The 27075-nt window shown below is 32.4% G+C and overlaps 3 protein-coding genes across 3 annotated transcripts; 2 read left to right on the top strand and 1 right to left on the bottom strand.

Annotated features, from left to right (window-relative positions):
• The first annotated feature begins 888 nt into the window (after positions 1-888).
• On the top strand, positions 889-1488 carry LOC129892723 (uncharacterized). Its single transcript, XM_055968293.1, has one exon. It carries the CDS (start codon positions 889-891, stop codon positions 1486-1488), a length of 600 nt encoding a protein of 199 aa, XP_055824268.1.
• A 4980-nt stretch (positions 1489-6468) lies between these two features.
• On the bottom strand, positions 6469-7817 carry LOC129892461 (acylsugar acyltransferase 3-like). Its single transcript, XM_055968032.1, has one exon. It carries the CDS (start codon positions 7785-7787, stop codon positions 6480-6482), a length of 1308 nt encoding a protein of 435 aa, XP_055824007.1. The 5' UTR covers positions 7788-7817; the 3' UTR covers positions 6469-6479.
• Positions 7818-24054: 16237 nt separating this feature from the next.
• On the top strand, positions 24055-25504 carry LOC129891182 (acylsugar acyltransferase 3-like). The gene is made up of 2 exons (XM_055966457.1): positions 24055-24722; positions 24850-25504. The coding sequence occupies exons 1-2, from the start codon at positions 24055-24057 to the stop codon at positions 25502-25504; spliced, it is 1323 nt and encodes a 440-aa protein (XP_055822432.1).
• Positions 25505-27075: the final 1571 nt, after the last annotated feature.

Genomic DNA, 27075 nt, shown 5'->3' with positions numbered 1-27075 from the left:
CTGAAAGGTACTTTGGAAAGATAGAACGTAGTACTTGAAGAGGAGAGCGAAGAAGCGATGGTGTCGGCGATTATGCAAGAGCCCTAATCTAGCTTACTATGTTCGAAGGCAAAAATCGCCGGAGAGACACCAAAACTTGCAGGAGAGATGCCAATGTGAGCCAGGCAACAACGTTAGAGTCTCAGCAGATCTGGTTTAAATGGGCCCCAATCTTGAAAACCCTTTGCCGGAAAAGCTAGCTTGGGGGTTGTGAGTCTTGAGAGCTCACCGGAGAAGCAGATCGGAGCTAAAGGGAAGTTGCCGGAGAAACAAATATAAGAAAAGAGCACCATAAAGGACGATAACTAACGTCGTGATTTCTCTAGAGATCGATGTAGAGTCGCAGGAGTAAGAGATCAGTGATAGAAAGATATCGCCGGAAAAGAAGATCGCCGGAAGGACTTACAATAAGTTGACAAGGAGATCGCTGAAAGGAACAGAAGAGCGTCTTTCTCATGTGATCTGAATAATTAACAATGTTCACATTATTTACTTTGTTCGCATTATATTTAATTTGGTTCATAAAATAGTAGATTAATGTATTAGGAGATACATGAATTGATGGAAAAGTCTAGATTATATCTAGTTAATTTTATTCATTAACTTGGAGGATGTAAAGTATTAATTATGATACATGTATGCTAGGCTAGATACATGGATGAATTCACCTATAAATAGTCATGTAATGTAGCTATATTTAAGAAAGAAAAAGTTGAATAGAAAATTATCTTTCCTCCACTTCTCTTCTACTAAGCATTGAGTATTATTTGTGTTGTCTTTCTCTCCCAAATTTCCAACATTTGGTATCAGAGTCGGTGTGTTTGAAAGACAACAAAACGTAGATAGAAAATGAGTAACACCAATGGAATTCCATTCCAAGTTCCGATGCTTACCAAACAAAATTATGGAAGTTGTTGCATCCGAATGAAGGCTTTGCTTGGAGACTATGATGTGTGGGAAATTATGGAGAGTGGCATTAAAAAAGAAAAGGATGCCGCTACCACAAAGAAGAAAGACCAAAAGGCACTCACACTTATCCATCAAAGTTTGGATGAAAAGATATCCGAGAAGGTTGCAAATGCAATCAACTCCAAGCAAGCATGGGATATTTTTCAAACCTCTTTTAAAGGTTTGGACAAGGTGAAAAAGGTTCGTTTCCAAACCTTAAGAGGAGAATTTGAATTGCTGCTAATGAAGGAATCCGAATCAGTTTCAGATTATATTTCAAGAGTCTTGGCAGTTGTCAATCAAATGAAGAGATATGGTAAAGTGTTGAATGACGATAGGGTTGTTGCAAAAATATTACGATCTCTAGATTCAAAATATAATTATATTGTTGTTGCTATTGAAGAGTCTAAGGACTTGGACACCATGATCATAGATGAACTCGCGGGTTCTTTGCAAGCACATGAAGAAAAAGTTGAAGAAATCAAAACAAGAGTCGGTTGAACAAGCTTTGCAAGCGAAACTTTCTTTGCAGGAGAAAGATAAAAGGTGTGGCTTACAACAAAGAAATCGTGGGCGTGGAAGAGGTCGTGGTAGAGGAGGAAGAGGTGGTAATCAACCTCCGACCAAAGAAAAAGAAGTCAAGACTTCAACCAAGAAAGAGGTCATAAAAGAGGTAGAAGATGGAGATCAAATCAAAGAATGTATGACAAATCAAATAATGAGTGTTATACTTGACATAAATATGGTCATTTTTCATGAGAATGTAAAAATAATTTGTGGAGAGGAAAAATGAAGATGAAGATAACACTTTACTCATGGCATGTAAAGAAGAAGAAAGTGTAGAAAGAAAGAAATGGTACCTTGATTCTGATGCAAGTAGTCATATTTGCAGGAAGAAGCATTTATTTGGTGAGATTGAGGAGTTTAATAATGGCAACATCACTCTTGGAGACTCTTCAAAAGCTTAAATCAAAGGAAAATGTATGGTTTTAATTCGTTTGAAAGATGGAAGTCATCGATTTATCTCCAATGCCATGTATATACCGGAGATGAAAAGTAATATTTTGACTTTGGGACAGCTTTTGGAGAAATATTATGACATTCATTTGGAAGAAAAAAAGTTGACCATGAAAGATGAAAATGGGAGATTGTTAGCCAAAGTTTCCATGGAGAAAAATAAAAAGTTTGTGTTGAATCTTCAAAGTGATGTACCAAGGTGCTTATTTTCATGTGTCAAAAATTCATCTTGGCTTTGGAATATGAGATTTGGCCATTTGAACTTTGATAGTCTAAGATTGGTGAAAGGGTTGCCAACCATTAACCATCCTAATCGGCTTTGTGAAGGATGTCTTTTTGGAAAGCAATCAAGGAAAAGCTTTTCCAAAGAGTCATTGACAAGTGCACGGCGTCCTTTAGAATTGACTTATATGGATGTGTGCGGATCTATCAAACCAGCCTCACTTGGTAAAACTAATTATTTCCTTCTCTTTATTGATGATTATTCTCCAAAAATTTGGGTGTATTTTTTAAAGGAAAAATCTGAGGTGTTTGAAAACTTCAAGAATTTAAGAGCATGGTGGAGAAACAAAGTGGCTACCAAATAAATTCACTTTGATCTGATAATGATGGAGAGTTCACTTCAAATGAATTCAAGGCTTTTTGTGAGGAAAATAGCAAATGTCATTTTTTGACCGTTCCAAGATCACCTCAACAAAATGGCGTGGTGGGGACGAAGAATCAACTATTCTCAACATGGCAAGATGTACGTTGTAGAGAAAAAATATGCCAAAAGAATTTTGGGATGAAGCAATTGCTTGTTCTATGTATTTATCAAATCACTGTCACACCAAATGTGTTCGTGAAAAAACTCCACAAGACGTTTGGAGTGGTTTCAAACTAAAATTTGTTCACTTGCGAGTGTTTGGAAGCATTGCTTATGTACATGTGCCAGATGAGAAGAGATCTAAGCTTGATAAAAAAGTGAGAGGTATGTTTTTGTTGGTTATGCACAAAGATCTAAGGCGGAACCCATCGGTGTTTCCCTAAAGTTGGCACCAACTTTCACTTAGACACCTCAACTAAGATTTGTTCATTTTAGACACCTCAAGTAAGGTTCCGATGTGTTATTTTGATATTTTTTTACAATCACTCAAATATCTAAAGTGTGTGTAATACACTTGCCGATGATGTGTCAAAATGATCAATTAAATGAAGACACGTGGCATATATATCAAAAATAATTTTAAAATAATGACTTTTGAGTAGAAAAAAATGGTCATTAACTTGATGACATATGAAATTTTTTACCCAAATAATAATTAAAAAAAAGAAGAAATTCATCTTCTAAAAAATGTGATTTTCGAAAAAAACAAAAAACACCCCCACCTAGTTGTCTTCTTCATCCACCCCACCAGTCGTTGTCGTCTTCTCCACCTCCACCCACCCCAACCCCAACTCCTTCCCCACCCATATTGTCTTCTCAAGAAACACTATCAAAAGAAACTATTTTAAAAAATTTATTTTACAAAGATATATTTTTTTACTTCACTTTTAAAAAATCAGTTACTAATTAACAATAGAAGGAAAACAAGAACTAGATCTATGCAATGACAATGAGATTACAAAATCAAGGTCCAAAGTTATGGAGGAAAACATCTAGAAAATGGAGAAGAAGAAGAACAAGAAAAAAAATAAAATTTGTTTTTTTAAAAAAAAATGGTCTTCACGCGCTCAAAATGGGTGCAGCACACGCAATGTGTCAAGTCAGCACAAAGTGTCAAAATGACACATCAGAACCTTACTTGAGGTGTCTAAAATGAACAAAGCTTAGTTGAGGTGTCTAAGTAAAAGTTGGTGCCAACTTTAGGGGGCCACCAATGGATTCCGCCAAGATCTAAAGGTTATAAGTTATATAATCTGAGCAATGACAAGGTTACCATAAGTAGAGATGTAGAAGTTGACGAAGATAGTGCTTGGGAATGGAAATCTAAAAAGAAAGATTACTCTTTTAATACATTCCTTGATGATGAACATGATGAAGAAGTGGTACATCAGCATCCTACACTGCCTACAACACATCCATCGCAAGTTCAAGAAGTTGGAGAATCAAGTTCAAGTAGTGTACCTCGAAAGTCTAGAAGTCTTCGAGACTTGTATGACGCAACGGAAGAAGTAACAGAAAATTTAAGTGATTTAACTCATTTTCATTTATTTGTAGACAGTGAGCCTATAAGTTATGAAGATGTTGCTGGTAATCCAAAATAGAGAGATGCGATGGATGAAGAAATCAGGGCAATAAAAAAGAATGACACTTGGGAGTTTTCAAAACTTAAAGAAGGAAAAATCACCATTAGAGTCAAATGGGTTTACAAGCTAAAGAAAAATTCCAAAGGTGAAGTAGAGAGGTACAAAGCAAGATTGGTAGCAAATGGGTACAAGAAAAAGGCCAAGAACCCGGTGTTTCATGAAAGGAGCAAACACATTGATACTAAGTATCATTTAATTAGAGATTGCATATCGAAGAAATAGGTATAGCTTGAGTTTATGAAATCTAAAGACCAAGTTGTGAACATTTTCACCAAGCCGTTGAAGGTCGATATTTTTTCAAAAGCTGCGAATGGTTCTTGGAGTAGTGAATCAAGTTTAAGGGGGGATGTTAAAAAAATAAACTTGTTCACATTATTTACTTTTTTCACATTATATTTAATTTAGTTCATGAACTAGTAGATTAATGTATTAGGAGACACATGAATTGGTGGAAAACTCTAAATTAAGTCTAGTTAGTCTTATTCATGAACTTGGACGATGTTAAGTATTAATTATGGTACGTGTATGCTAGGATAGATACATGGAGGAATTCACCTATAAATAGTCATGTAATCTAGCCATATTGAAGAAAGAAAAAGTTGAATAGAAAATCATTTTTCCTCCACTTCTCTTCACGTGTAGAAATTAGTAATAGGTGAATCAAGTAGTCTTAGCCAATTACAGCCTGTACATGATTAATTACAAAGTTAGTTATAACTAATTGTTAGTTTGTTTGTTATAATTAACAAAGTTAGTTAGGCTTTGGGATAAAATATGGGGATTCTCTGATTTCATGAAAGTCTAAAAAACAAAGCACAGTGTCAAGAAGCTCAGCAAAAACTGAGTACAGAAGTATGGCAACTATAGTTGGAAAGTTGGTGTGATTGCAAAACTTATTCAAAGAATTGGGTGTTAATGTTAAATTACCAATGAAGTTACATTGTGATAACAAAGCAGCATTACAGATAGCCTCAAATTCTATGTGCCATGAGAGGACCAAACACATAGAAATTGATTTTCATTTCATTCGAGAGAGGTTACAAGAAGGCCTGATCACAACTACATACATAGCCAGCAGAGAACAACTAGCAGACATATTTACTAAGGCCAGCGATTACATATTGATATGATGTTCAAGTTGGGCTTATTAGATATTTTTCATCATCCAACTTGAGGGGGAGTGTAGAAATTAGTAATAGATGTATCAAGTAGTCTTAGCCAATTACAGCCTGTAAATGATTAGTTACAAAGTTAATTATAACTAATTGTTAGTTTGTTATAATTAACACAGTTAGTTAGGCACTTGTATAAATACAAACTTTGTATTGAATGAAAAGTAAGGCTGTTAGTTTCTTCTCTCAATTCTACTCTCTCTCGTAAGCTCCCTTTCTCCTCCATTGTTGAAGTAGCATTAGCCATTAGAGCTAGGTCATCACTTTTAACACTACCTAAATAAGTATTGAGCATTATTTGTGTTGTCTCTCTCCCAAATTTCCAACATTTCCTTTCTTTGCTCCATCCTGTTATATCCATACACAACCATCATGTCAAATTAGAGTGGAGGATAAGTTTTTACTATTATAAAATGGATCAGTTGCTCTTCTTTGTAGTGGATTGAGATATTACACTCATTAGGGTCCCAAAGGATCCAAATTCTCCCATTTCTAGCATTGCCATAGTTGCATTCAGCTCTCTATTTTGGGTTCAATTTCTTGCAAATAGTAGCTGCTTTTTGCTCCTTGACTCTAGTTCCTAGTAGTCCAACTATGTGGATTTTATTTTCTCTCAAACAAAGAGACAGCTCTCGCTGCTTATATCTCTTGTTTATTCTCCTTACATTCCATACCAGGAATTGCATTAAAGATACTTTGGATTCCCACCTTTGACAGTGCAATTTTCTGCTCTACATGTGAACTAGTTTGTTCACTCGTAGGCTAATCTAGAGTAAATCACTAAGTCGTGCAAAATAACAATACAGTACGTACCCACTAAATAAGTTGATTTTATAAATATGAGCTGAAATTTTCTGCTCTACATGTAATGCACGTGAACTAGTGTACAAAAATACTGGAAATAAAGATGGGAAGATCGTTTGATTAAGGAAAGAAATCACATTAACAAGTACTGTCAAATAAACAACTTGAACTATTGGGAAATGGAAAGATAACAGAAATAGAATTGGTGTACTACATTTTCACAATTGGAGAAGCAAATTCAAGGAGGCCTTTGTCACTTTGAAATATTTCCATGTCTTTTTCTTCCAAAGTCACCACTACATCCAGCCCATTTCCACTTGGGCTATCCATGAAAAACATCTGATTCTTCACTCCAGGACTCGCCGAGGTGACTCTTGTAGGCTTCTCCCATCCAAAATCTGTATTGTATAGCCCGAAATGGCACAAACTGCTACACTTATACACATCAGACTTGCTTACTTGTTCCAATAACTCCGCACCCCCCTTGATTATTTCAAGTACTTGAAAGAATACCTCATTCTGAGGCACATTTTTTAATTTGTCGCGAAGTTGATGCTTAGCTTTTCTTAGTTCAGCCACCAAATTGGGAAATTTCATCTCATCGTCTTTAGATGTCATCGATAGAAAGAAGCTACAAGCATTTCCGATGTTGCTTAAAGGCAATGGTGGGCGCAGACCCATGATATGGCATAGTAAAGATGGTTTAAATGAACCCGAATTGTTAGTCTTGGCTGAAGCAGCCATGGCATGTTTGTGAACAAGTGCTGTGGCAACTTCAACCCGAGTGGGATTCTCCACTCCTGATTCTGCAGCTGCTATGATTTTGAGCCTGTCTAAACCAGAGGAGGAGAAATGGTACAATCTTGTCACACAATTTTCATCTTTTTCAGGCTCGAAATTCGGTAAAATTGAAAGATCATTAGTTGGTGGGAAAAAGGAAGTTCCATCAAACAGAGTAGAAGGTTTTGCAAGACCCGAATCACGAGTTAAGGAAGCCCAATCAGTAATGAATTTGATTACACTATATGCATCCGCGACCTTATGTGAGATGCATACACCGACTGCTATTCCACCGCAATCAAAATGTGTTAGCTGAGTGACTACTAAAGTACCCTCATATGAAGTGTTCCAAGGACACCCTTGTGGATAAACAAAATTTGTAGCATCATTGTAAGGATGATTGAGAATTTCAGACATAGGGAAATCGACTCGAACATTAAAAAACTCAGCTCCCACATCATTACAATCGACAAACATGTTTTCCTTGACCGTTCCAGCAAATGGATAATAGGAGGTCAATACATTTGCAAGGGAATTTTCAAGAATTGTGGATATGTGGTTTAGGTCATACCATGATTTTTCGAGTTTGGGATAGAAGAAAGCCAGTGGATTATGTGCAGGACTAGCCAATTGATCCAAGAAAGAGAGATTGTGACGCCTAAGTGAAGATGGGGTTGGAGAAGAGGGCTTAATGATCTTCTTGGACATGGACACAACGTGGGACTTTGGACTAACCATCGTGCGCGCTTTAATAGCAAAAATGCACTTGCAAACTTTGGATTTGTATGATACGTAGAGAAACGTTGAGTATGGATTTATATATACTAATAACTCCTACCTTATATTCAAGAGTAAATGACAAAATAATCCCTATTAAGTATTATATTTGGCGGTAGGCCCTAGCTAAACTATTTATATATTATTATCACATCAAATTAATTTGGTGTGGTTTGATATTTTAAATAAATTGACAAACATATTCGACTTCGGCTAATATATACTTATATAATAAATAATTATGACTTTGATTATTTTTTTAAAAAAAATATCTCAATTACATCACACCATCACTTTCTTATGTTTTTTCATCTTCACTCCGTGGTTTTATAGTAGAATCTGGAAAATATGAATTTCTTGCATTCTTTTTTTTTGGTACGTTATTATAAACACATATAAATATATCCAAAAGAAAGTATAAGAAATTTTCTTTATTAATTACACATAAATAAAAGACATTCCAATTAAGATAGAGTACTAATCAAAGGTTCAACGTCTAAATAATTAGTTTTGTACTAATATTTTTATATATTTGCTAATATTATAATAATATATAAAAACTATACATGTAATTGTATATTCTTCGTTATGATATTCGATATTTCCGTACTTTTTTTTATAAATATTACAACAACAACAACAACAACCCAGTGAAATTCCACACGTGGGTCTGGGGAGGGTAGAGTAGAGTGTATGCAGACTTGACTCCTACCGAGGTAGGACGGTTGTTTTCGAAAGACTCTTGGCTCAGTAAAATCATAAGAGAAGTCAAATAAGGATAAAAAGTTCAAAACTGAGCAAATAACAAAATCAACCCAGATAAAATAGAGCAATCTAAGTATATAAAGTAATAGATTATAACAGAAATCATAATGCATACCAAATATTATTATATTGAAACCACGATATCAAAACTTTTGATTCGATATCTACTACATTATGTCCACCCCTAATTAGAGTTTGTTAAATATTTAACGAAGACAAAAATATTCATTTTTGACAAACTTAAAAATCAAAAATTGTTCAAACTATTTTAAACAACTTCCAAACATAATGGGCCATTATTGACATTATTTCGCTCCACAAAATCAGGCAGTTTTCTAGCTCCTATAATGAAAATGAGAAATGACATTTGTGAGTGCATTGCCAACTAGGGCTGGGCACGGTACCTATTGAAAAATTCGATTTGGTAATTTTGATTTACGATTTTTAAAAATATTATATTATTACTATATTAAATTAATTTGATATAGTTCGGTATTTTAAAGTTTGATTTCGGTGTTTTACTGTACGGAAAATCGGTTATCATAGTTTGGTTAACTTCAAGTCTTCAACTTACATATATTCGTATAATAAACATTATGATTTTGACTTTTCAAGAAACGTCTCAATTAGATCATACTAATACCTTATACATGTAAAAAATATTCAAAATAAAGTACAAACAATTCTCTTTGTTAAACAATCATCCAAAAAGAACATTTAAATAAGATAGAGTAATCAAAATTTCAACATCTAAATAATTACTTACTACTTTATATATTTGCTAGTATTATATAGTTACATATTTATGAATTTCATGTAACTATATATTTTGATATGGTATTGATATTTCGATATATTTTTTTATAAATATCAAATACCATATCGAATACCAAACTTGTTAAAAATGCATATCAAATACCATATTAAATACCTTAATTAAAACCCAAACTAAGTGTATTAAAAATTTCAATTTCAATATGATATTCGATATCTATCATACCATGGCCATCCTATGGCGAACTAATTGCCATTACAGGGTTGAAGAAATCAAATGATCCACCGTCCTTTGAGATTTTCTTTTGTCGTGCTAAATAATTTTTTTTTAAATCATTATTAAAGTTGAAGTTTGTTTGTTACAATTACATTGGTTTGTATTTCAGCCTCATTCTTATTTGTTTTTAATACCAACCGCATTATTAAATAACTACATAAAATATTAATGTAAATTCATTTTTTAAGACTTAACAAATAAGATTAGTTTAATAAAATACATCTCTTATAAATATAAATTTATCGACACCATAACAGTGGTATACAACTTTGGATCTAACGGCCTGCCTAGTAACCTTTCGGAATGGGAGATTTCCGTTGGACGGTATTAGTTACGGAATCAAATTGGTGTTCCTTCAATTGTATACTACTCAATCTTAACACATTCCTGAAGAAAATATCAAAAATTATTATGAAATGGACTCATTTATGTAATCGGACATTTCAAATCAAAAAAATATCGAACTCATAGAATTCGATGCTCTCTTTTTCTTCTTTTTTTAAAGAGTATATCAAATCAATACAAAAACAAAGTAAATAAAACGGAGGGAATGGTGTTTATTTCACGACAAATTATCTACATGTGATAAAGCGACAAAAAATTAAGGAAAAGTCAAAATTGAATTTTCGTTTCTTTATTGGATGTGTGTTGTCAATTTGAATATATATTATAGAGTAAATGTGTTAAGCACGTCGATTTGTGTACAAACAATCTGGATTGAAATGTATTTATGCATTCTCTCCACTTGTATTGTCATTTATATAAATTGAGTTTTATTAGTTTAGAAACAATTTGAAACAACTATATCAAAATTAGTTTTCCTTAAACTGTATAAGAAATTAAACAAAATGATGTTTCCTAAACTCTGCTTGGAAAATATTACATTACTAAAATTATTGTTTTTTCGGTGAAAAATATTTAGTGTCTATGTTCATGGATATTTTATTTGAATCGGTGGGAAAAGAAAAAATAGTAATATTTTCATACGAAAGTGTTCCACTATTTCAGTGAGAATATGGTTCCTACCATGTGTTTTTTTAATGAGTTGGTTAAATCATATTTTATAGCAAAAAAATTCTGATTAATTCCTGGTGAGAAAAATATTTGTTTCTAATCTATATATAATTAAAAAGAAGAAAGTCTAGCCTAGAATTAAGCCAAGTGGAACCATTGGATAAAGATATGTGACCGTTTCAGGACAAAAATGATTAATTAGTTATAATTTTATCTTTTTTCTTTAATATTATTTAGCTTTTTCAAACAAAAAAAACAATTTTGATATCTACCATTTATATATTTTGTAAATTCATATTCTGGTAGTTTTTTAATTATAGTAATGACCTAATGGGTATCTATTTAAAATATAATATTTAAATACATTTTAAATCGTTTATTAAAGACAAAAGTAGAAAAAGATAACTATTTGAGCCCGTTGGCTTAAAAAAAGTAATTTTTATGTATGAAGTGCTTTTAGAAGTTTGAAGTGCTCAAAGTTATTTTTATAAATAAGCAGTTGAGTGTTTGGATAAAAGTACTTATGTTGAAAATAAGTGTTTGAATTTTAGGGCTAAAAGAATAAAAAGGGTAGTTTGAAAATTTAGTTAAAATATAAGGGATATAAAAGTAATTTTCATGGTTAAACAAAATGAATTTAAGCACTTAGAAAAAAAAAGTTAGAAATCCTAACTTTTCAATTTTGATTGACTTTAAGAACTTTATGGCTTAAAGTTAGCATTAGGCAAACACGTCCAAAAATTAAAAAAGAACTTATAAGTTGATTTGATCAACTTAAAGCCCATCCAAATGGGCTCTTTAATTTAATTAATTAAAAAAATACCTCTCCCGTGTCTAAGTTAGTGGGTCATGGGGTAAGGCTCATGTAGGTTAGGTTTCTTAAGGTAAGTGTTTATGTCTTTTTTATTTTAAATATAATTTTTTTAAAGATAAAGTATGGATGTATTTAGGATAGAAATTCTAATTCATAATATAGTAGTTACGTATTGCTGAATATGAAACTTTAAATATATAGTATCTATTTCTTTTTTAAAGAAAATAATTCAAATCAAACAAATTATATTTATCCTTAAAATAAAAATTAATTTAAAATCTTTATTTATCATTATGTTTTGAATGGTAAAAAATAATAATTACCGTGATAGAAAAATGATCAATTTTAAAATTTATATTCTTTTAACATTCAGTTTTTAAAATTTTGAAAAAAAGTCACATATCCAAATTAACCACTCCCAAACCTCATCCACGTTTCTCATTTTCAGAAGTGAGATATAGATAAAAGCAAAACAAATATATTGTTTTAAAATATTTTATAAAGCCAAAAAATAAGGAAACAGTTATTTAAAATCTGTAAAATAAATAAATTAGTCTAACTATTCTTAAATTCTTAAAAATTAGTTTATCTTTTCTCCCTCCTTCTTTGAACGTGGCTTCAAAGCAATTGATACAAAGTCATCATATCAATTTTAGATATTTGTGTATGCTTTATGCATATAACAATTTTTTATCGATATAATATTAGATTTTGAATTCATAAAAGTTATCATGCTTTTCAATTGTCAAAACAAACATGCCTATTAAAATAGGAGTGTTACTGTTCATACTAGATGGTCATCTTGGTAGATAAGACAATACGTAAATGTCAAAATTTTTCCTTTTTTTCTCTTCTTAAATCAATTTTATTTATTTATTTATTGCATATTTATCAGGTCTGCGTACACTTTACCCTCCCCAGATCCCACGATGTGAGATTTCACTGGGTTGTTGTTGTTGTTGTTATCAATAGTGAATTTAGCATGTGGACTTTTGGCCTAGAGAAATGGTGGGAAAGGGGCTTAAAAGAAGAGAATTTTGAAAACGAAGGCCAAGTCTTTGATGATTTGATTGAGAGGAAAAAATGGGAAGATGACTTGGAATTTAGATGACAAGATACACGCGCAAATACAATGTGATCACAAAAAAAATATTTTAAAATAATTTTTTTCTAATTTTTTATTTTTTTATTTTGCAGTAAGAAGTATTGTTGATGTATCATAATTCTTGGTGATGGCTCCTTCTACGTGTGAAATTTTAATAGTACCATTCTTTTGAATGGAGTATATACAAGTCTAATTTAAGTATTTTTGTTAAATCTGTAATTTTAATTCTATTTCGTCTATTTTTTCTGATGAAAGTTTCTATGTATCATATATCTATCCATATTCTTTTTATTGTATTTATATTTTCTTAAATCCTTACAATAAGAGTTGTGTATTAAGATGCTTGTCTTTGTTCTTAGTGACAAAATTTGTGTTAGATAATAATAATAATAATAATGAGGACATCAATATCTATTTAGCATCACCTAACTTAATTTTTGTCTAAATGTATAACTTTTTTGTAGATTTAATTTCAAAGATATTATTGATTTAGTCTCTGTCTTTAATGATATTTTTCAATTAGAGAGATTTTTAAACCACACCTAAAAACATAAGGCAAAAACTAGTTAAAAAATTTTTAAAAAAATTGAAATGGTAGAAAATGACATTACTCCAATTTTTATAAATTTATTTATTGCAACTTTCGAGTTACTGTATTAATATTATCTTTTGTCATTAAGTTTTTAGTCTAAGTTTTTAAAATTTAATTTTTTACAAAACGCATTTAGGTTGAACTTAAAAATTTATTTATTTATTTTATCTTTTATTTTTCTTCTTATTATGCATGAAAATTGTTAGAAAGGATACTATCATTTTCATGGTACATGTAATAGTATAAATAAAATATAAATAGTGAAATGTATTAAGTATTAGTTTAAATTTTCTGCATTAAATTTAAAAGAAATCGTCACTAATGACTTTGAATTTTTATAATGTTACCAGTTATTTTAATATTTTGTTATATTTTTATTTTAAATTATGTCAATAATCCTAGACCCCGCTTTGTAGGATTTCACTTAATATGTTGTTGTTTGTTGTATGTCAGTAATATATGATTGAGTTTTGTGTATTTTTTATGAAATTTTATTTTATCATAGCAATTATATGTTTATTTTCTCTTTTTCTTTTTCTTACTATGCATGAAAATTCTAAGAAAGGATACTACCATTTTCATGGTACATGTAATAGTATAAATAAAATATGAATAGCGAAATGTATTAAATATTAGTTTAAATTTTCTGCATTAAATTTAAAAGAAATCATCATTAATGACTTTGAAATTTTATATAATGTTAACAATTATTTTAATATTTTGTTATATTTTATTTTAAATTATGTCAATAATTCCTTATATATATATAAATATATATTATTTATATAATATTTTATAGATATATTTTTCATCATTTATATAGGATTTACTTTTCATTTATGATTTTGGTTATACTCATAGTGGGTTGGAAAAATGTTTAATGATCACTACGCGAAGGTAAAATATATATGATTTCCCTAATTATGATCAGACAATGCATGTCCAAATTAACTTTTCATCCCTTTAATTTTTTTATTTAATTTTTTCATAACTTTTTATTGTTGGTTATATTGCTTAAAGAAGCACAATAACGTTTGTCTAGATTCTCCGGTAAAATAGAAACAAAATGCAGATTTTAAATTGAATTGTTATTATCTAGATTTTCTGGTAAGAGGGAAACGGAATACAAATTTGAAATTGAATTTAGCTTCAAACCAGCACCCTATGATTAGTAATTGAAAAACGTCTTCTTATTTAAATGTTTGTGTTGTTCCTTGCTTCTTTTTTGTTGTCCTTCGAAAAGATATCTTATGAATTATTTGTTGAGCGATATTTAAATAAAGTATAATTTATTTTTATTTTTATGAAATTTCACTCATAAAAATACAGCTATTACATTGTTTTTACTGTTTTTATTTAAAAATATAATAAATAATTGAAAATCTGACCAAAAAAATCTACATAAAGAAATCTGAGTTATATTTATTATTTTATTAAAAACAATTCAAAGAATACTGTAATATTTTCTTAGGTAATTAATTTTTTAAAGTGACGATATAAAAAGAATCACATTAAATAAAAAAATTGCATGTGTATTTTAAATAGAGTAGTGAGAAGGGATATTAAATTAAACAGCAATCATACTATTAATAAGGAATGGAACAATTTTTAATATTGATTTAGAGTTCACTTAAAATAAATAAATAAAAAAAGTAATTTAAATCTAAATCTAAATTTCAACGTAAAAATATAAATAGATAATTTCAATTTAAATTAAGTTGAGAAGATATTTATGAATTTCCTATGCTTAAATTTTAAAAGTACTTAAATTTTAAAAGTAGCTTAATGTCAATTTATTATCCACTTTATTTACACACAAAAAAAAAATCAATTATCAGCATAAAAATATAAGTAGATAAGTCCTATTTAAATATGAGATGATAAGATATATCATTTCTACCAAAAAAGATAAGATATATCATAATTTAATATGAAAAAATGTAAGCGAAATCGCATAATTTAGTTTTAAATATAAAGTCAAAAAACCTCAAAAATTGCTTCAGCATTTGTAAGATTTTATAACTAAATTAATGATACATGTGGTGCACAATGATAGATAGGAGTATAATTGAAGGTTAATCATGACTCAATTTATATATGTATATTTTTATTTTATAATAATTTATCAATTGATTTGTGTGCATAATTTTTTTAAAAAAAGATTTTTCCTAATTATAAAATTAATATTGTTGGTGATCATAGCTAATTAATTAACTTCAAATAATATATGATATTAAAACAAAGAAAAAAAATTATTTTTTCTTAATGCTAACTGGACATCGCGCGAATACTTATACTACTAGTATTTGGAACAAAAATAGCAAAAGCACGGGTAGAAAAATGTAATAATCTCATGTAGTTCCTTCTTTTTTGTTAACTTATTTACTGTATGAAATACTACTACGTTGAGACACCTTGTCACTGTATAACAAAGAATATACTAGTACTAAAAAGATTATTAATTACTAACATGGGTTGTGGTGCAGTTAGAAGTCTCGGATTCGAGTCTTGGATATGAAAAAAAAATTGTTTGGGAGCGTCACCCCTGAATGAGTCATGCAGTGCGCGATCCGAATTTAGTCGGGGTTCCATAGACTCCAGACATCGGATGAAAAACTCAAAAAAAGAAATATTAATTAAATTTGTATTTAAAGGTCAAAGGCACCCATATCATAATATGATCAACTACAAAATTTGTAGGACATATTATGCACAAATGGTGTCTGTTCAATTATTGAAGCAATAGGCATTCTGTTCAACGATAATATAGCACGTTTCTTGGGATGAATTATAGTTGGACGCACCAGGTTAATCCAATAATCATAAAAAAATTTTAATAATTTAGTTGATTGACTATCTGAATTTTCACCTTATTAATAAAGATTCACCTTGTAATTTGATCACTTTCCCCATTTCGCCCCTTCTAAAAAAACAAATTCAATAATCATATACCAGCAATAACTTACGAATATTTTTAATAACTACCTTTTCATCGTGGACTAACTAATTGTTTACCATATTAAAATAGTTAGTATATACACTTGTTTTTGTTTAAGACACCAGCCTACTAATTAATTAATACTCATATAGAACCTTATTTTCATATTTTACGATTAGAATCTCTCAACCTGATCAATTGATGGACTATTGTGTATGAATTGACAACTTGTCATCTGAACCAAATTTATGATCCTCCATTCCTCTCAATCCTCTCTGACCTTAACGAAATCAAGGAATTGCCTAAATTCCTAGAGTTGGGCAAAAACTAACCTATAACTTGTGACGCACAAAACCAATGAAAACACATAAAAAGCTGAATAATGTAATAGTAATTCAAAATAGTGTACCAATTTTTACTCAAATACCAAGTAACGGTGTCAAAAACTTGCTGCAGCTAATGCATACACAAGTATACACAACCGTATAAGTAATATAGGAGGTTAAGGTTAGTTATCGATCCCACAAAGACTTGTCGAATTGATTGTCTACTTTGAATTTCTACTTTTACTATTCAGTGAGTAACAAACAACTTTGAGAATATATTTTTTTGTTCTACTACTTTACTAGAATTAATACAAATTAATAACAAGCCGAAGATTTGGTTTTACGTAATTCAGATGAGAAAAAGATCCAGAGTCATGGTAATGTAACAATCTGGTTGAGTTATCAAATCATATGCTTAAATGTTTTCCTGATTTACTAGTTGCTGGTTGATAATACTTTATTAAGCATTTTGCCTACAACTTTAAGACTACTAGATTATTCCTAATTATGTCCATGTTTTTAGGGTCATCGGTCGATAGTGAAGTACATGTGATATGTTATCTGTATCACCTGAACTAGGCTAATGGGTGTATTCCTATCCACGTTAGTGAATCCTTCTTCATTTCCTATAAGGTTTACAATCAAGCTTTTACTTTTTCTTACTACGCACGCAAATTTCCTCTTCCGAATCTAATTTACATGTCACTGATAGTATTCGATAATTGATCAAAGAATCAAATAATTTAACTCAAGAAAAACTAAACAACTCAATATTGGAAAGTCTATATAAACGTAGGATTCTCCAATGTCAACCTTGTTCATACCACAACCTTGTCCCTAGATACTTGAAGTATAGCTACTCATAACACATGTTCAATGATTAAAATGAAAAGAAGATGATGAAAAGTATGAACTAAAGTCCTTTTCTCCATTTCTCTGTAAGTTAAGGTTGAACGTCAGAAACCAGAAGGTATGACTCAGGGATATCAACATTTCTACTTGAAAGTGGAAAGATTTAAATATGGATTTCATCACAGGTTTGCCTCGCACGCGTTGATAACATGATTCTATATGGGTGGTTGTAGAAAGAATGATTAAGTCAGTATATTTTCTGCCAGTTACGACTTCTTATTCAGCCGAGGATTATGCTACACTTTATATTTCGGAGTTGGTGAAATTGCATAGAGTCTTTTTATCCGTCATCTCAAATAGAAGTACTTAGTTCACATCTCACTTTTGAAAGTCATTTCAAAAAGGCCTTGGTGCCCAGGTTAAGTTTAGCAGAACTTTTCACCCGCAAACAGATGACCACGCCGAACAAACTATTCAAACCTTGAAGGATATGTTGTTAGCATGTGTGATTGACTTTAAAGGTAGTTGGGATGATCATTTACCTTTAATGGAGTTTGCTTATAACAACAGTTACCACTTCAGTATTCAGATGACTTTATTTAAGGCTCTTTATGGTAGGAGATGTAGATCTATGTAGATCTCCTATTATGTGATTTGAGGTTGGTGAAGTGTCTTTGATAGGGTCTGAATCATTTTATGAGGCTACGGAGAAAGTTCAACTTATTAGATATAGGTTGAGAACAACCCAGAGTAGACAAAAATCATATGCAGATGTGAAGAAAAGAGAGCTTAAATTTATTGTTGATGATTGGATATATCTGAAAATTTCACCCATGAAAGGGGGGATAAGGTTTGGTAAGAAATTAAAGAAAATATCAATCCCGATATGTCAATCCTTATAGAATTATGAGGCATATGGCTTATGAGATGGAATTACCCACAGAGCCAGCATTAGTGCACCCAGTGTTTCATGTGTCCTTGTTGAAGAAGTGCATTAGCGATCTAACTTCAGTTGTGTCTTTAGAGAACATTTGTGTAAAGGAAAGTCTCTCTTATGAAAAGATCCAGTTGAGATCCTTGACCATCGAGGAACAAGGAAGTTGCTTCAGTGTAAGTTCTTTGGAGGATCAATTAGTTAAGGCAGTTACTTGGGAAGATATGATGGCCAAGTATCCCCAACTTTTTTCTTTCAGTTCGGTTCTAGCGTGAGGTAATAGTTCCTCCATAGTACTCTATTTAGATTCATGTCTTTATGTTATTCTCATGTCTCAGTATACAAGCATTTTCATGAAATCATTCCAGTCTTTATGTTTTAGTTCGGAGTCAGTCACTCCTCAGTTTTCAGTATTTAACTTTCAATCTTGGAATTGCAGATCTTTCTCTACTCTTTTCAGCTTGTTTAGACTCCATTCGAGGATGAATGTTCCCAAGGGGGAGATATTGTAACACCTCAGAAGTTCTTAAGTCCATATCAAATCTTGAAAAGCTAAAAAGATTTGTCTGCTAAAAATTATGATTGACTAGCAGCATCTATATATTATAGATGAAACTGCGGGTCCTAGATGAGGCTTGTAGGATAACTTTAGAGACATGGAATTTAGACTGAGTTTACAAGTAAAGTTTACTAATTGTAAATATATTTATGGATCTTAGATTAGTCTCGTATATCAAGATCTGAAACTTTATATTTAGTCTGAAATTTACGGGTCCTGTTTATGAGTTATAAACACTTTTAAGGGTCGTAGATTGGTCTATAGATCAAACTTCAGAAACTCATACTTTAGCTTGATTCTTACGGACCTAATTTATGAGTCGTAGTTAAAATTATGGACCATAGAAGTGTAATACCCCGTGTTATTCTTTCCTAGACTAAGTTTGAAAACCATAAGACAGATTGAGAAAAGATGAGTTGTGCCTATATGTACGAGTCAACCTACGAGTTTTAGGAACTCCTATGGATCGTAGGAGGAACTCGTGGTGTTAGCATTGAAGTTTGAAATCTCATCAAATCTAGAAGTGAGTCTACGAGTCTATTGATGACTTGTAGAGAAGTAGACGACCCATTAGAACTAGTCGTGGAGTCAAGGTCTAACTTCTGAAAAATATAAGCCTCAGTACTTTGACTACGAGTTGATCAGACGAATCATAGAAAGGATCACGAGTCGTAGAAACGACTTGTAGAGACCCTTTACACTTAGAAAAAAAATTTAGGACTCCAAGTCACCTCTACGAATGAAGTTAATGATTCATCAAAGAGTCTACGAGTCGTAGAAATGACTCGTAGAAGAGATTTAGAGACTCAGAGATTCAAAGTCTGAGAAGGTTGACAGGACAAGAAGGGTCTACAACCCATAATATTTTCTATGAGTCATAGACTTGACTTGTAGAAATATTTATAGACTACCACCCAGTTCTACGACTGGTCTTCTACGACCCGTAAAAGTGTCTATGAGTCGTAAAACTAATCCGTAGATAGCCAGAGTCGATTTTTATAAAGGGTATTCGTGTCTTTTTTCACTTCTCTTAAACAAAAACTCTGACGTTCTAGGACTAAATTAAGTCATTTATCAGTACCTAGTACACATAATACTCTCATTAACACTTAGATTAGTTGAGAGTGAGGGATTGAGAAGAGGAGAAAGGCTAGGGTTTGAGTTCTTCAAGAGAGGTCTTAGAATTCTTGATTGTTCGTCGGGTCCAGGTATGTAAGTCTAAATAAAGCATGGTTTAAGTTTTTCCATGTTCCCCTAAGCATACGATTGATTGAGTAGTAAAGTATATAGTCCTCCTACGAATGAATCTTTGAAAGATCTCTTAAATCCTAGTATATTTTGGCATAACTTTGCATGATTGATAGTTTTCATGAATTAAACACATAATATAGATGATTTTGTTTCTCCCTACATGAACCCTATTTGAGTATTAAATTTCAATATAGTTCATAATGATTGAGTCTAAAAGTTTGATTGGTGAATGTTGAATGAGCATGAGTCGAACTTGAGTTAGATAGTAGAAGTCTAAATGATTGTTGATTGGAGTTCTGATGAGTCATGAATGAGTCTTGAAAATAATGTCTAATTGAAAGAAGTGATGATTGAGTTGATTAGAGTCTAATGTGACTAGATGGATTGATTTGTATAAACTAATTGATTTGAGTCTTATGAGCATATTGAGTCTTGAGAGGAGTAATGAGCACCGATTTGGGTAAGAGTGTAGTTATAACTCAATTTCCATGAACTACGCCACTAGCGTAGAATGGAGGGTTAAACCTCTTAAGTCCCAAAACGATGGACTTTGATTGATTGTGGATCCAATGATAGTGATTCCTCCCTTACCCTGACAAGGTATTGGATGGGTGTGGCAACGATATCGCTTCGTTGTACATCACCGGCTCATAGGTGATGTTTGTTGGTTAGAGAAACTCCCAATTAGGATATGATCTTGCATGATAGGATTGTTTGATTGAGATGGTAGATGATTGAGTCGATTTGAGAGACATTTGCTAAATTCTAAACTTTTGCATATCCCTTGAGTTAATTGATGAGCTTAAGGTAAGTATTTGTTGATTGTTTCTCCTTCCTGTCATTTTATATACTCGTACATTCCACGTACTAACGTCATTTGGCCTGCATCATTTCATGATGTAGATACAGGTGGTAGAAATCCTCAACAGGCGGATCGTTGACGATCACTTGTACTCTCAGAGTTGGTGAGTCCTCTTTGCATCCAGAGGCACTCTGGTTTAGCTATCTTTTCTTTGAAGTATTTCTTTTGGGTAGCCATGGACTTGTCATTCGCATCTTCTGAATAGTATTAGAGGCTTCATAGATAGATAGATGATAATGTCGAGAAATGTTTTGGTTTACAAAACTATCCTTATGATATAGAGTTGATTTGAGTTTTATTTTAAATATATTATTTTCCTTGAACGGTTGATTTGGTTAGCCCACTTGAATGCCTTTTAAATTTATTTTGAGTTTTCCGCTGAGTGATTAAATGTGTGATCGGACCAAGTGGTTCGCTTGGGGACCAGTGATGGTCTTCGAGTATCGGTCACGCCTAGGGTACCCTCTCGGGGCGTGACAAGAAGAGTCTTATAGGTTAAGATTCAAAGACTTAGTAATTAGGCCTAATTTCTACGAGAGGAATCTACGGATCGTAGATGGCCTCTGACAGTTTTCTTTCAAGATCATTTTAGTGTGTTCCTACTCTTTTAATCTCTATACTACGTCATTTTGGCCTATTCTAAGTGGAATTAAGGGAATATAGTTAACATAAACCTCCCCTCTCACGCATAACACTCAAAATCAAAAATCAGTACTCTCAAGATTTCTCTCAAGCAAGAATATGGGTTTTTATCTTCAAGTTTTAGTCCAAGAATTCAAATTAGTATCTTCATTCCAGGTATGTGGGATTTTCATCAATGAGTATATTTTCAACCATTGAGTCCCAAGAAACCTCAACTTTTCATTTCATGATTCTATAGAAGTTAGGGTTCTTATGCAAAGCATGATTCTTCATTGTTTTCCTAGTCTTCTTCATGAATAGTTTGAATTATGTGTTTTCATCTTCAAATCAATAATTTACATGGTAACTTCATCAACCCTTAGTATACAGATATTGCATGTCTCAAATTATTATTTTTCAAAATTTATGATGCTTTCAGATAAAGTGTCTCTCAGATATTATCAGTTTTTATCAGAATTCATGAGCTATTTTGTTATTATCAGTCTTTAGCATCATTTCGTATTATCAGATAATTACTATTTTTAGTTTATTGGCATATTTTCGTTGAGATTTTTACTTAGCACTGAGTAGACCTAGGGATGAAAGCTCACCCGTTAGTTGAGTACAAAGGCCTTTAGTAGCAATTTTTGAATCTCAGAACTACGTGTCACCATAAGATTATAAGGATCATCCATCAGACCAGGACTGACTCTTTAATCCTTTATGGATTTTAGCTTAGAGGTATCACATTAGCTCAGATCAGCCTTTATACCCTGGCAAGGTATATTGGGCCCTTTTCATCGGGATTATACATCAAATTCCATGTTATAGCTCACATGGTTATATATCGATTTATAGTATCTCCACAGTTCAATCTGTTAGTTATTTCATGATTGTGTCATCAATTATTTTCGTATAGTATTTATCAGATTTCATGTTATTTTACTTGGTCATTGCATCAGCTCATGTCATTATAATTCAGCATGTTCAGTTCTTAGCCTTACTTTGCATATCACATATACTCAATACATTCAAAGTACCTGCATACTCTCACGTTATATTATTTTATAATGCAAGTTCATACGTTTAGTGTCCAGTTCGCGGTTAGTACGATCCCCAGTCAGTAACTGCAAAGTTGGTGAGTCCTCATCTTTCAAGGACGGCCTCTATATTTCTTTGAGTCATTTATTATTTCAATTTACGGACAGTTAGAGTTACCTAGGAGCTTGTCCTAACAGCTCATCTTAGTAGATGCTTTCAGACAGTCAGACTTAGTATCAACTTTTATATATTTATTAAGATATTTGATTATTCAGTATTTGGTTCTTAATAAACCTATTTCATATTTAGCTTCGGCGCTAGTATTTCAGCTTCTGTGTATGTGTATCTTAGTCTCATGCCAAATCATGGATTAGCTTGGGATTATTTATAGCTCTAAGCACCATGGTACAACTAGAGGATAGTCTCAGATTGTGACAGATAGAGACAGTGAGAGTGAGAAAGTAGGCATTCCAAAAACAAAGATCAAGCATTTTTCACTTTTGTGAGCTAAGGATAAAGCTAGTGCAACAGCCAACGGGTGAAGCAAGCCAGAATTAAGGTTGAAGAAGAACATAGCGGTGGATGGAAAGGAGGAGACAAAGAAGAGATGGAGAGCAGAAATAAATAAAAAACCTACAATCTACGGGATTATCTTTTATGGACTCGATCACTTTTGAACTGAGTTTATATGTATATATTTTGTTGCTGGTTTTTTGTTTTTGTTAGTTTAATTTAGGATTTGGGCTAATAGCTAATTTGAGCTATTAGTCTTTTTTGCTCTTTATTAATAAAACGGACCCTGTGTTCATAAATTCGATTAAAAAAAGATTGGTGATTGCTTCTACTCAGACTTCAGAGCCCAATTGTACTCTGTTTTCTCAGTAAATCCCAGCATTGTTGTCCTACACATCAAAAACAACCAATATAAGCATATTCCTAAAATCAACGCTCAAAAGAGACAACAAAAACATTAAATATGAGGCAAATGATAATTGAATATATGACTTTTTGACTTTACATCATTCAACATTTAGCATTTTAATATTTTTACTCTTATAATACATAGATATAGATTAGTGTATTTCAGAACAAATGTGCAACATAGTAGTAGTTGTTATTTAAGGACGAACTAATATATATATATATATATATATATATATACTCGTTTGATGTTAGTGATTATTGTATCCGGGGATCAACTTGCCCACTAAGTATCCACTTCCTTTTGTGTTAGGCACGAGCCTAGTAATTAATACTCATATAGAACCTCATCTTCATATTTTCAAATTTGATTCTCTCAGCCTCATCAAATGACGGACCATTATGTGTCTGAATTGACAACTTGTCATCTCTACCAAATTTAGGCACTAAACGGAATAGGTGTTCAGTACTAATTCATGAATTACTAATATCTGTATAACTCTAATTAACTATCAAGCGCCCCTAATTGTTGTCTATATAGGTTGCAACCTAAAACGAAACCAAATTACTAAAAGTATAGAGATGGCTTCATCACGGATTCTATCCATCTCCAAAAGGATAATAAAGCCCTCTTGTCCTACCCCTTCTTCACATAGACGTCACAATCTATCATTGCTTGATTGTTTTGCTCATGGTGAGTATGCTCCAATTGTCTTTTTCTACCCTAAACCAACACTCACTGCTAATAACATATCCCAACTTCTTCAAGAATCCCTCTCAAAAGCATTGACATATTATTATCCCTTTGCTGGGATCTTAAGAGACAATGCCTATGTTGATTGCAATGACAGGGGAGCTGAGTTCTTGAATGTCCGTGTCAGCTGTCCTATGTCCGATGTTGTCAATTCATGTGATAATGACACGACTGCTGAAAACTGTGTATATCCACAAGGGTTGTCTTATGGCAATAGTAATTCTTTTGATGGTAGGTTAGTAATGGCTCAACTGACTCATTTCGATTGTGGTGGAGTAGCAGTCAGCACTAGCATATGTCACAAGATTGTCGATGGATATAGTGTTGGCAATTTCATTAGTGATTGGGCTAGCATAGCTAAAGATCCGACTTGTGCAAAACCATCTCCTCGGTTCGATGGAGCATCCATCTTCCCACCCATTCATAATGCTAGCTCAACCACAGCAGAGGTGAACAACTTACCACATGAAGGACAACAACATCATGTGACTAGAAGGTACATTTAAAAAATTTAATGCCGTCTTACAAAATTAGTAAATCAAATTTAAATTTCGTGTCCAATCAAATACTTTCACCTAAATTGATACAGAGGGAATAGTAATTTCTACTCACAAAACCAACAGGTACCTTTTCCCTGCTTCAACATTGAATACTCTCAAGGCCAAAATTGCTGATTCAGAATCAGGAATATTACAAAATCCTAGTCGAGTTGAAAGTGTATCTGCACTCCTTTACAAATGTGCTGCAGCAGCTGCAAGGAGGAAGGCCATGATTATATCTGGCAATTCATCATTCCGACCATCAACATTCACTCTATTTGCAAACATGCGTCCACCATTGCCCCTCAACACTATCGGAAATGCTCCAGGTTATATTTCCACATCAACAGAAGAGGAAGTAGATATGCAACTACCTAAATTGATTGCGGAAATAAGGAAAGGGAAAGAAAAACTCCGCAACAGGTTCAATACTATTGACCGTAACAAATTGGTCTTTGAATCATTTCAAATAATGAAACAAGTGCAACAAGTATTTAACAGAGAAGGTTTTGATACCTATAGATGTAGCAGTTTATGCAATTTCCCATTCTATAACATAGACTTTGGATGGGGTAGACCACATAGAGTGAGCGTGTTAATTCCTCCGTGCAACTTCTTTGCTCTAATGGATAATCAAAACCGGGATGGAGGAGTGGAAGCGCTAGTGACGTTAGAAGAAAATGATATGACTTTCTTCCAAGGAGACAAACAACTCCTTGAGTTTGCTCGCCCAATATAAATTACCTTGTCTCATCTATTCATGTTGTCACTGTAACTTGAAAATAGTATTGTTGCAATTCTGTTGTTTTCGTTCGATAGACGTTTGTCAATACTTTTATTTCAACATTGTTGCGTGATGGAAAACTTATTACTACTACATTTTATATGACATTTAACAAGTTATGGGAGGAAAAGAGGAAACAGGACATGTTTCTAGCAATGTAGAATCAAGTGATGAACAAGGTTTTACGAGTTTAGATTCTGTAATAAAAATCTGAAACTTATCCACCTTCATGACTGCTCAGGATGAAACATCGCATTGTAAGAAACAATGAGCGTATATTGATAAGCTGTTGATGCTTGGTAGATGTCTGATTTAACGTGTTCCTTCGTCTTCTCCATTGATGTCCATCATCTACTTTTGATTTAAATTGTGTGTACCTCTTCTTCAAATATCTTCAGTCGAATGTGAGCTCAAAATTTCAACTCTTATCCTATTTCAAATTTGTGTTATCTTCTTTGGAGTTGAAAAATTCAGTTGAGTGCGCTTCCTATGAAGTCCTAACTAATTAAATTGTCTGGAATTCTGAGATTGATGACTTGTTCTGCAATTTTACTCCCTATAATCTTTGTTGGATTAAAGTTATGTGTTAGTCGACTTCATTTACTGTTAGTGATTTTTGTTGTTTTTTTGGGCTAAAAGAGAGATTTATCTATTGCTTAGAAATATGCATCGGTACAACTAGAATGGCTGGAATTTCTGCTAGCACATAATTGATAGGAGAGTGATTGTCACTATTAATATTACAATCCGGTACTAAATTTGGCAAGCTGTTCCTAACAATACAAGATCCATCTTTTTCAGCCTTAAGATATTCCGAGAGACACACAGGTTCGAACTTCCCATTCCACGAAAAGATCCTCATGCTGCATCCGTACCCCCTTCTTTGCTAGTAAATCCGCCATTTGATTTTGCTCTCTAAACTCATGGTTGATAGGTGGGTTCCCTAGCCGGCGGATCAATTCCTTGCACTCATTTAAAATGTTAGTGTATCGAGGGTTACTATTTTTGATATGGTGTATAGCCTCCATTGAGTCTCTAGCAATTTCAAGTGGAGTTCGTTTATATTTCCATGCTAATTTAAGGCCATAAAGTAATGATAGAATTTCAGTTCTTGTAACAGAGCCCAGCGTATTTTTTGCAGAAAATTTCGTAACCCAGTCCCCAGCAAAATTTCGTATTACTCCCCCAATGCCGCCTAAATGTTCTTTACTTGTCGCAGCTTATGTATTTAGTTTATACCCCATTTTAGGAGGTTCCCAATCTTTCTTTCTAGGCACCTTGGTTTTAGTGCTTGAAACATAATTCGTTAATGTGAGGTACTCCGCAGCTCTAATGAACGGGAGTTTTTGCGGAATGTATTCATCCTTTTTTATTATGTCTTCAAATATGTATGTATTCTTTTTTAGCATATAGAGACTCATAATTGCACTGAGGGGCCTGGTGTGCCAACCCTGAAACTTCAGAACGCTTAAAATTGTTCCGAAACAAAAAAAACCTCATTTTTCTTTGTCTTTTTCACTATCTTG

The sequence above is a fragment of the Solanum dulcamara genome, chromosome 6 (genome assembly GCF_947179165.1).
Source record: "Solanum dulcamara chromosome 6, daSolDulc1.2, whole genome shotgun sequence".
Classification (NCBI taxonomy): domain Eukaryota; kingdom Viridiplantae; phylum Streptophyta; class Magnoliopsida; order Solanales; family Solanaceae; genus Solanum; species Solanum dulcamara.
The sequence above is the reverse complement of the archived record's forward strand: the minus strand, read 5'-3'. Positions and strand labels throughout refer to the sequence as shown.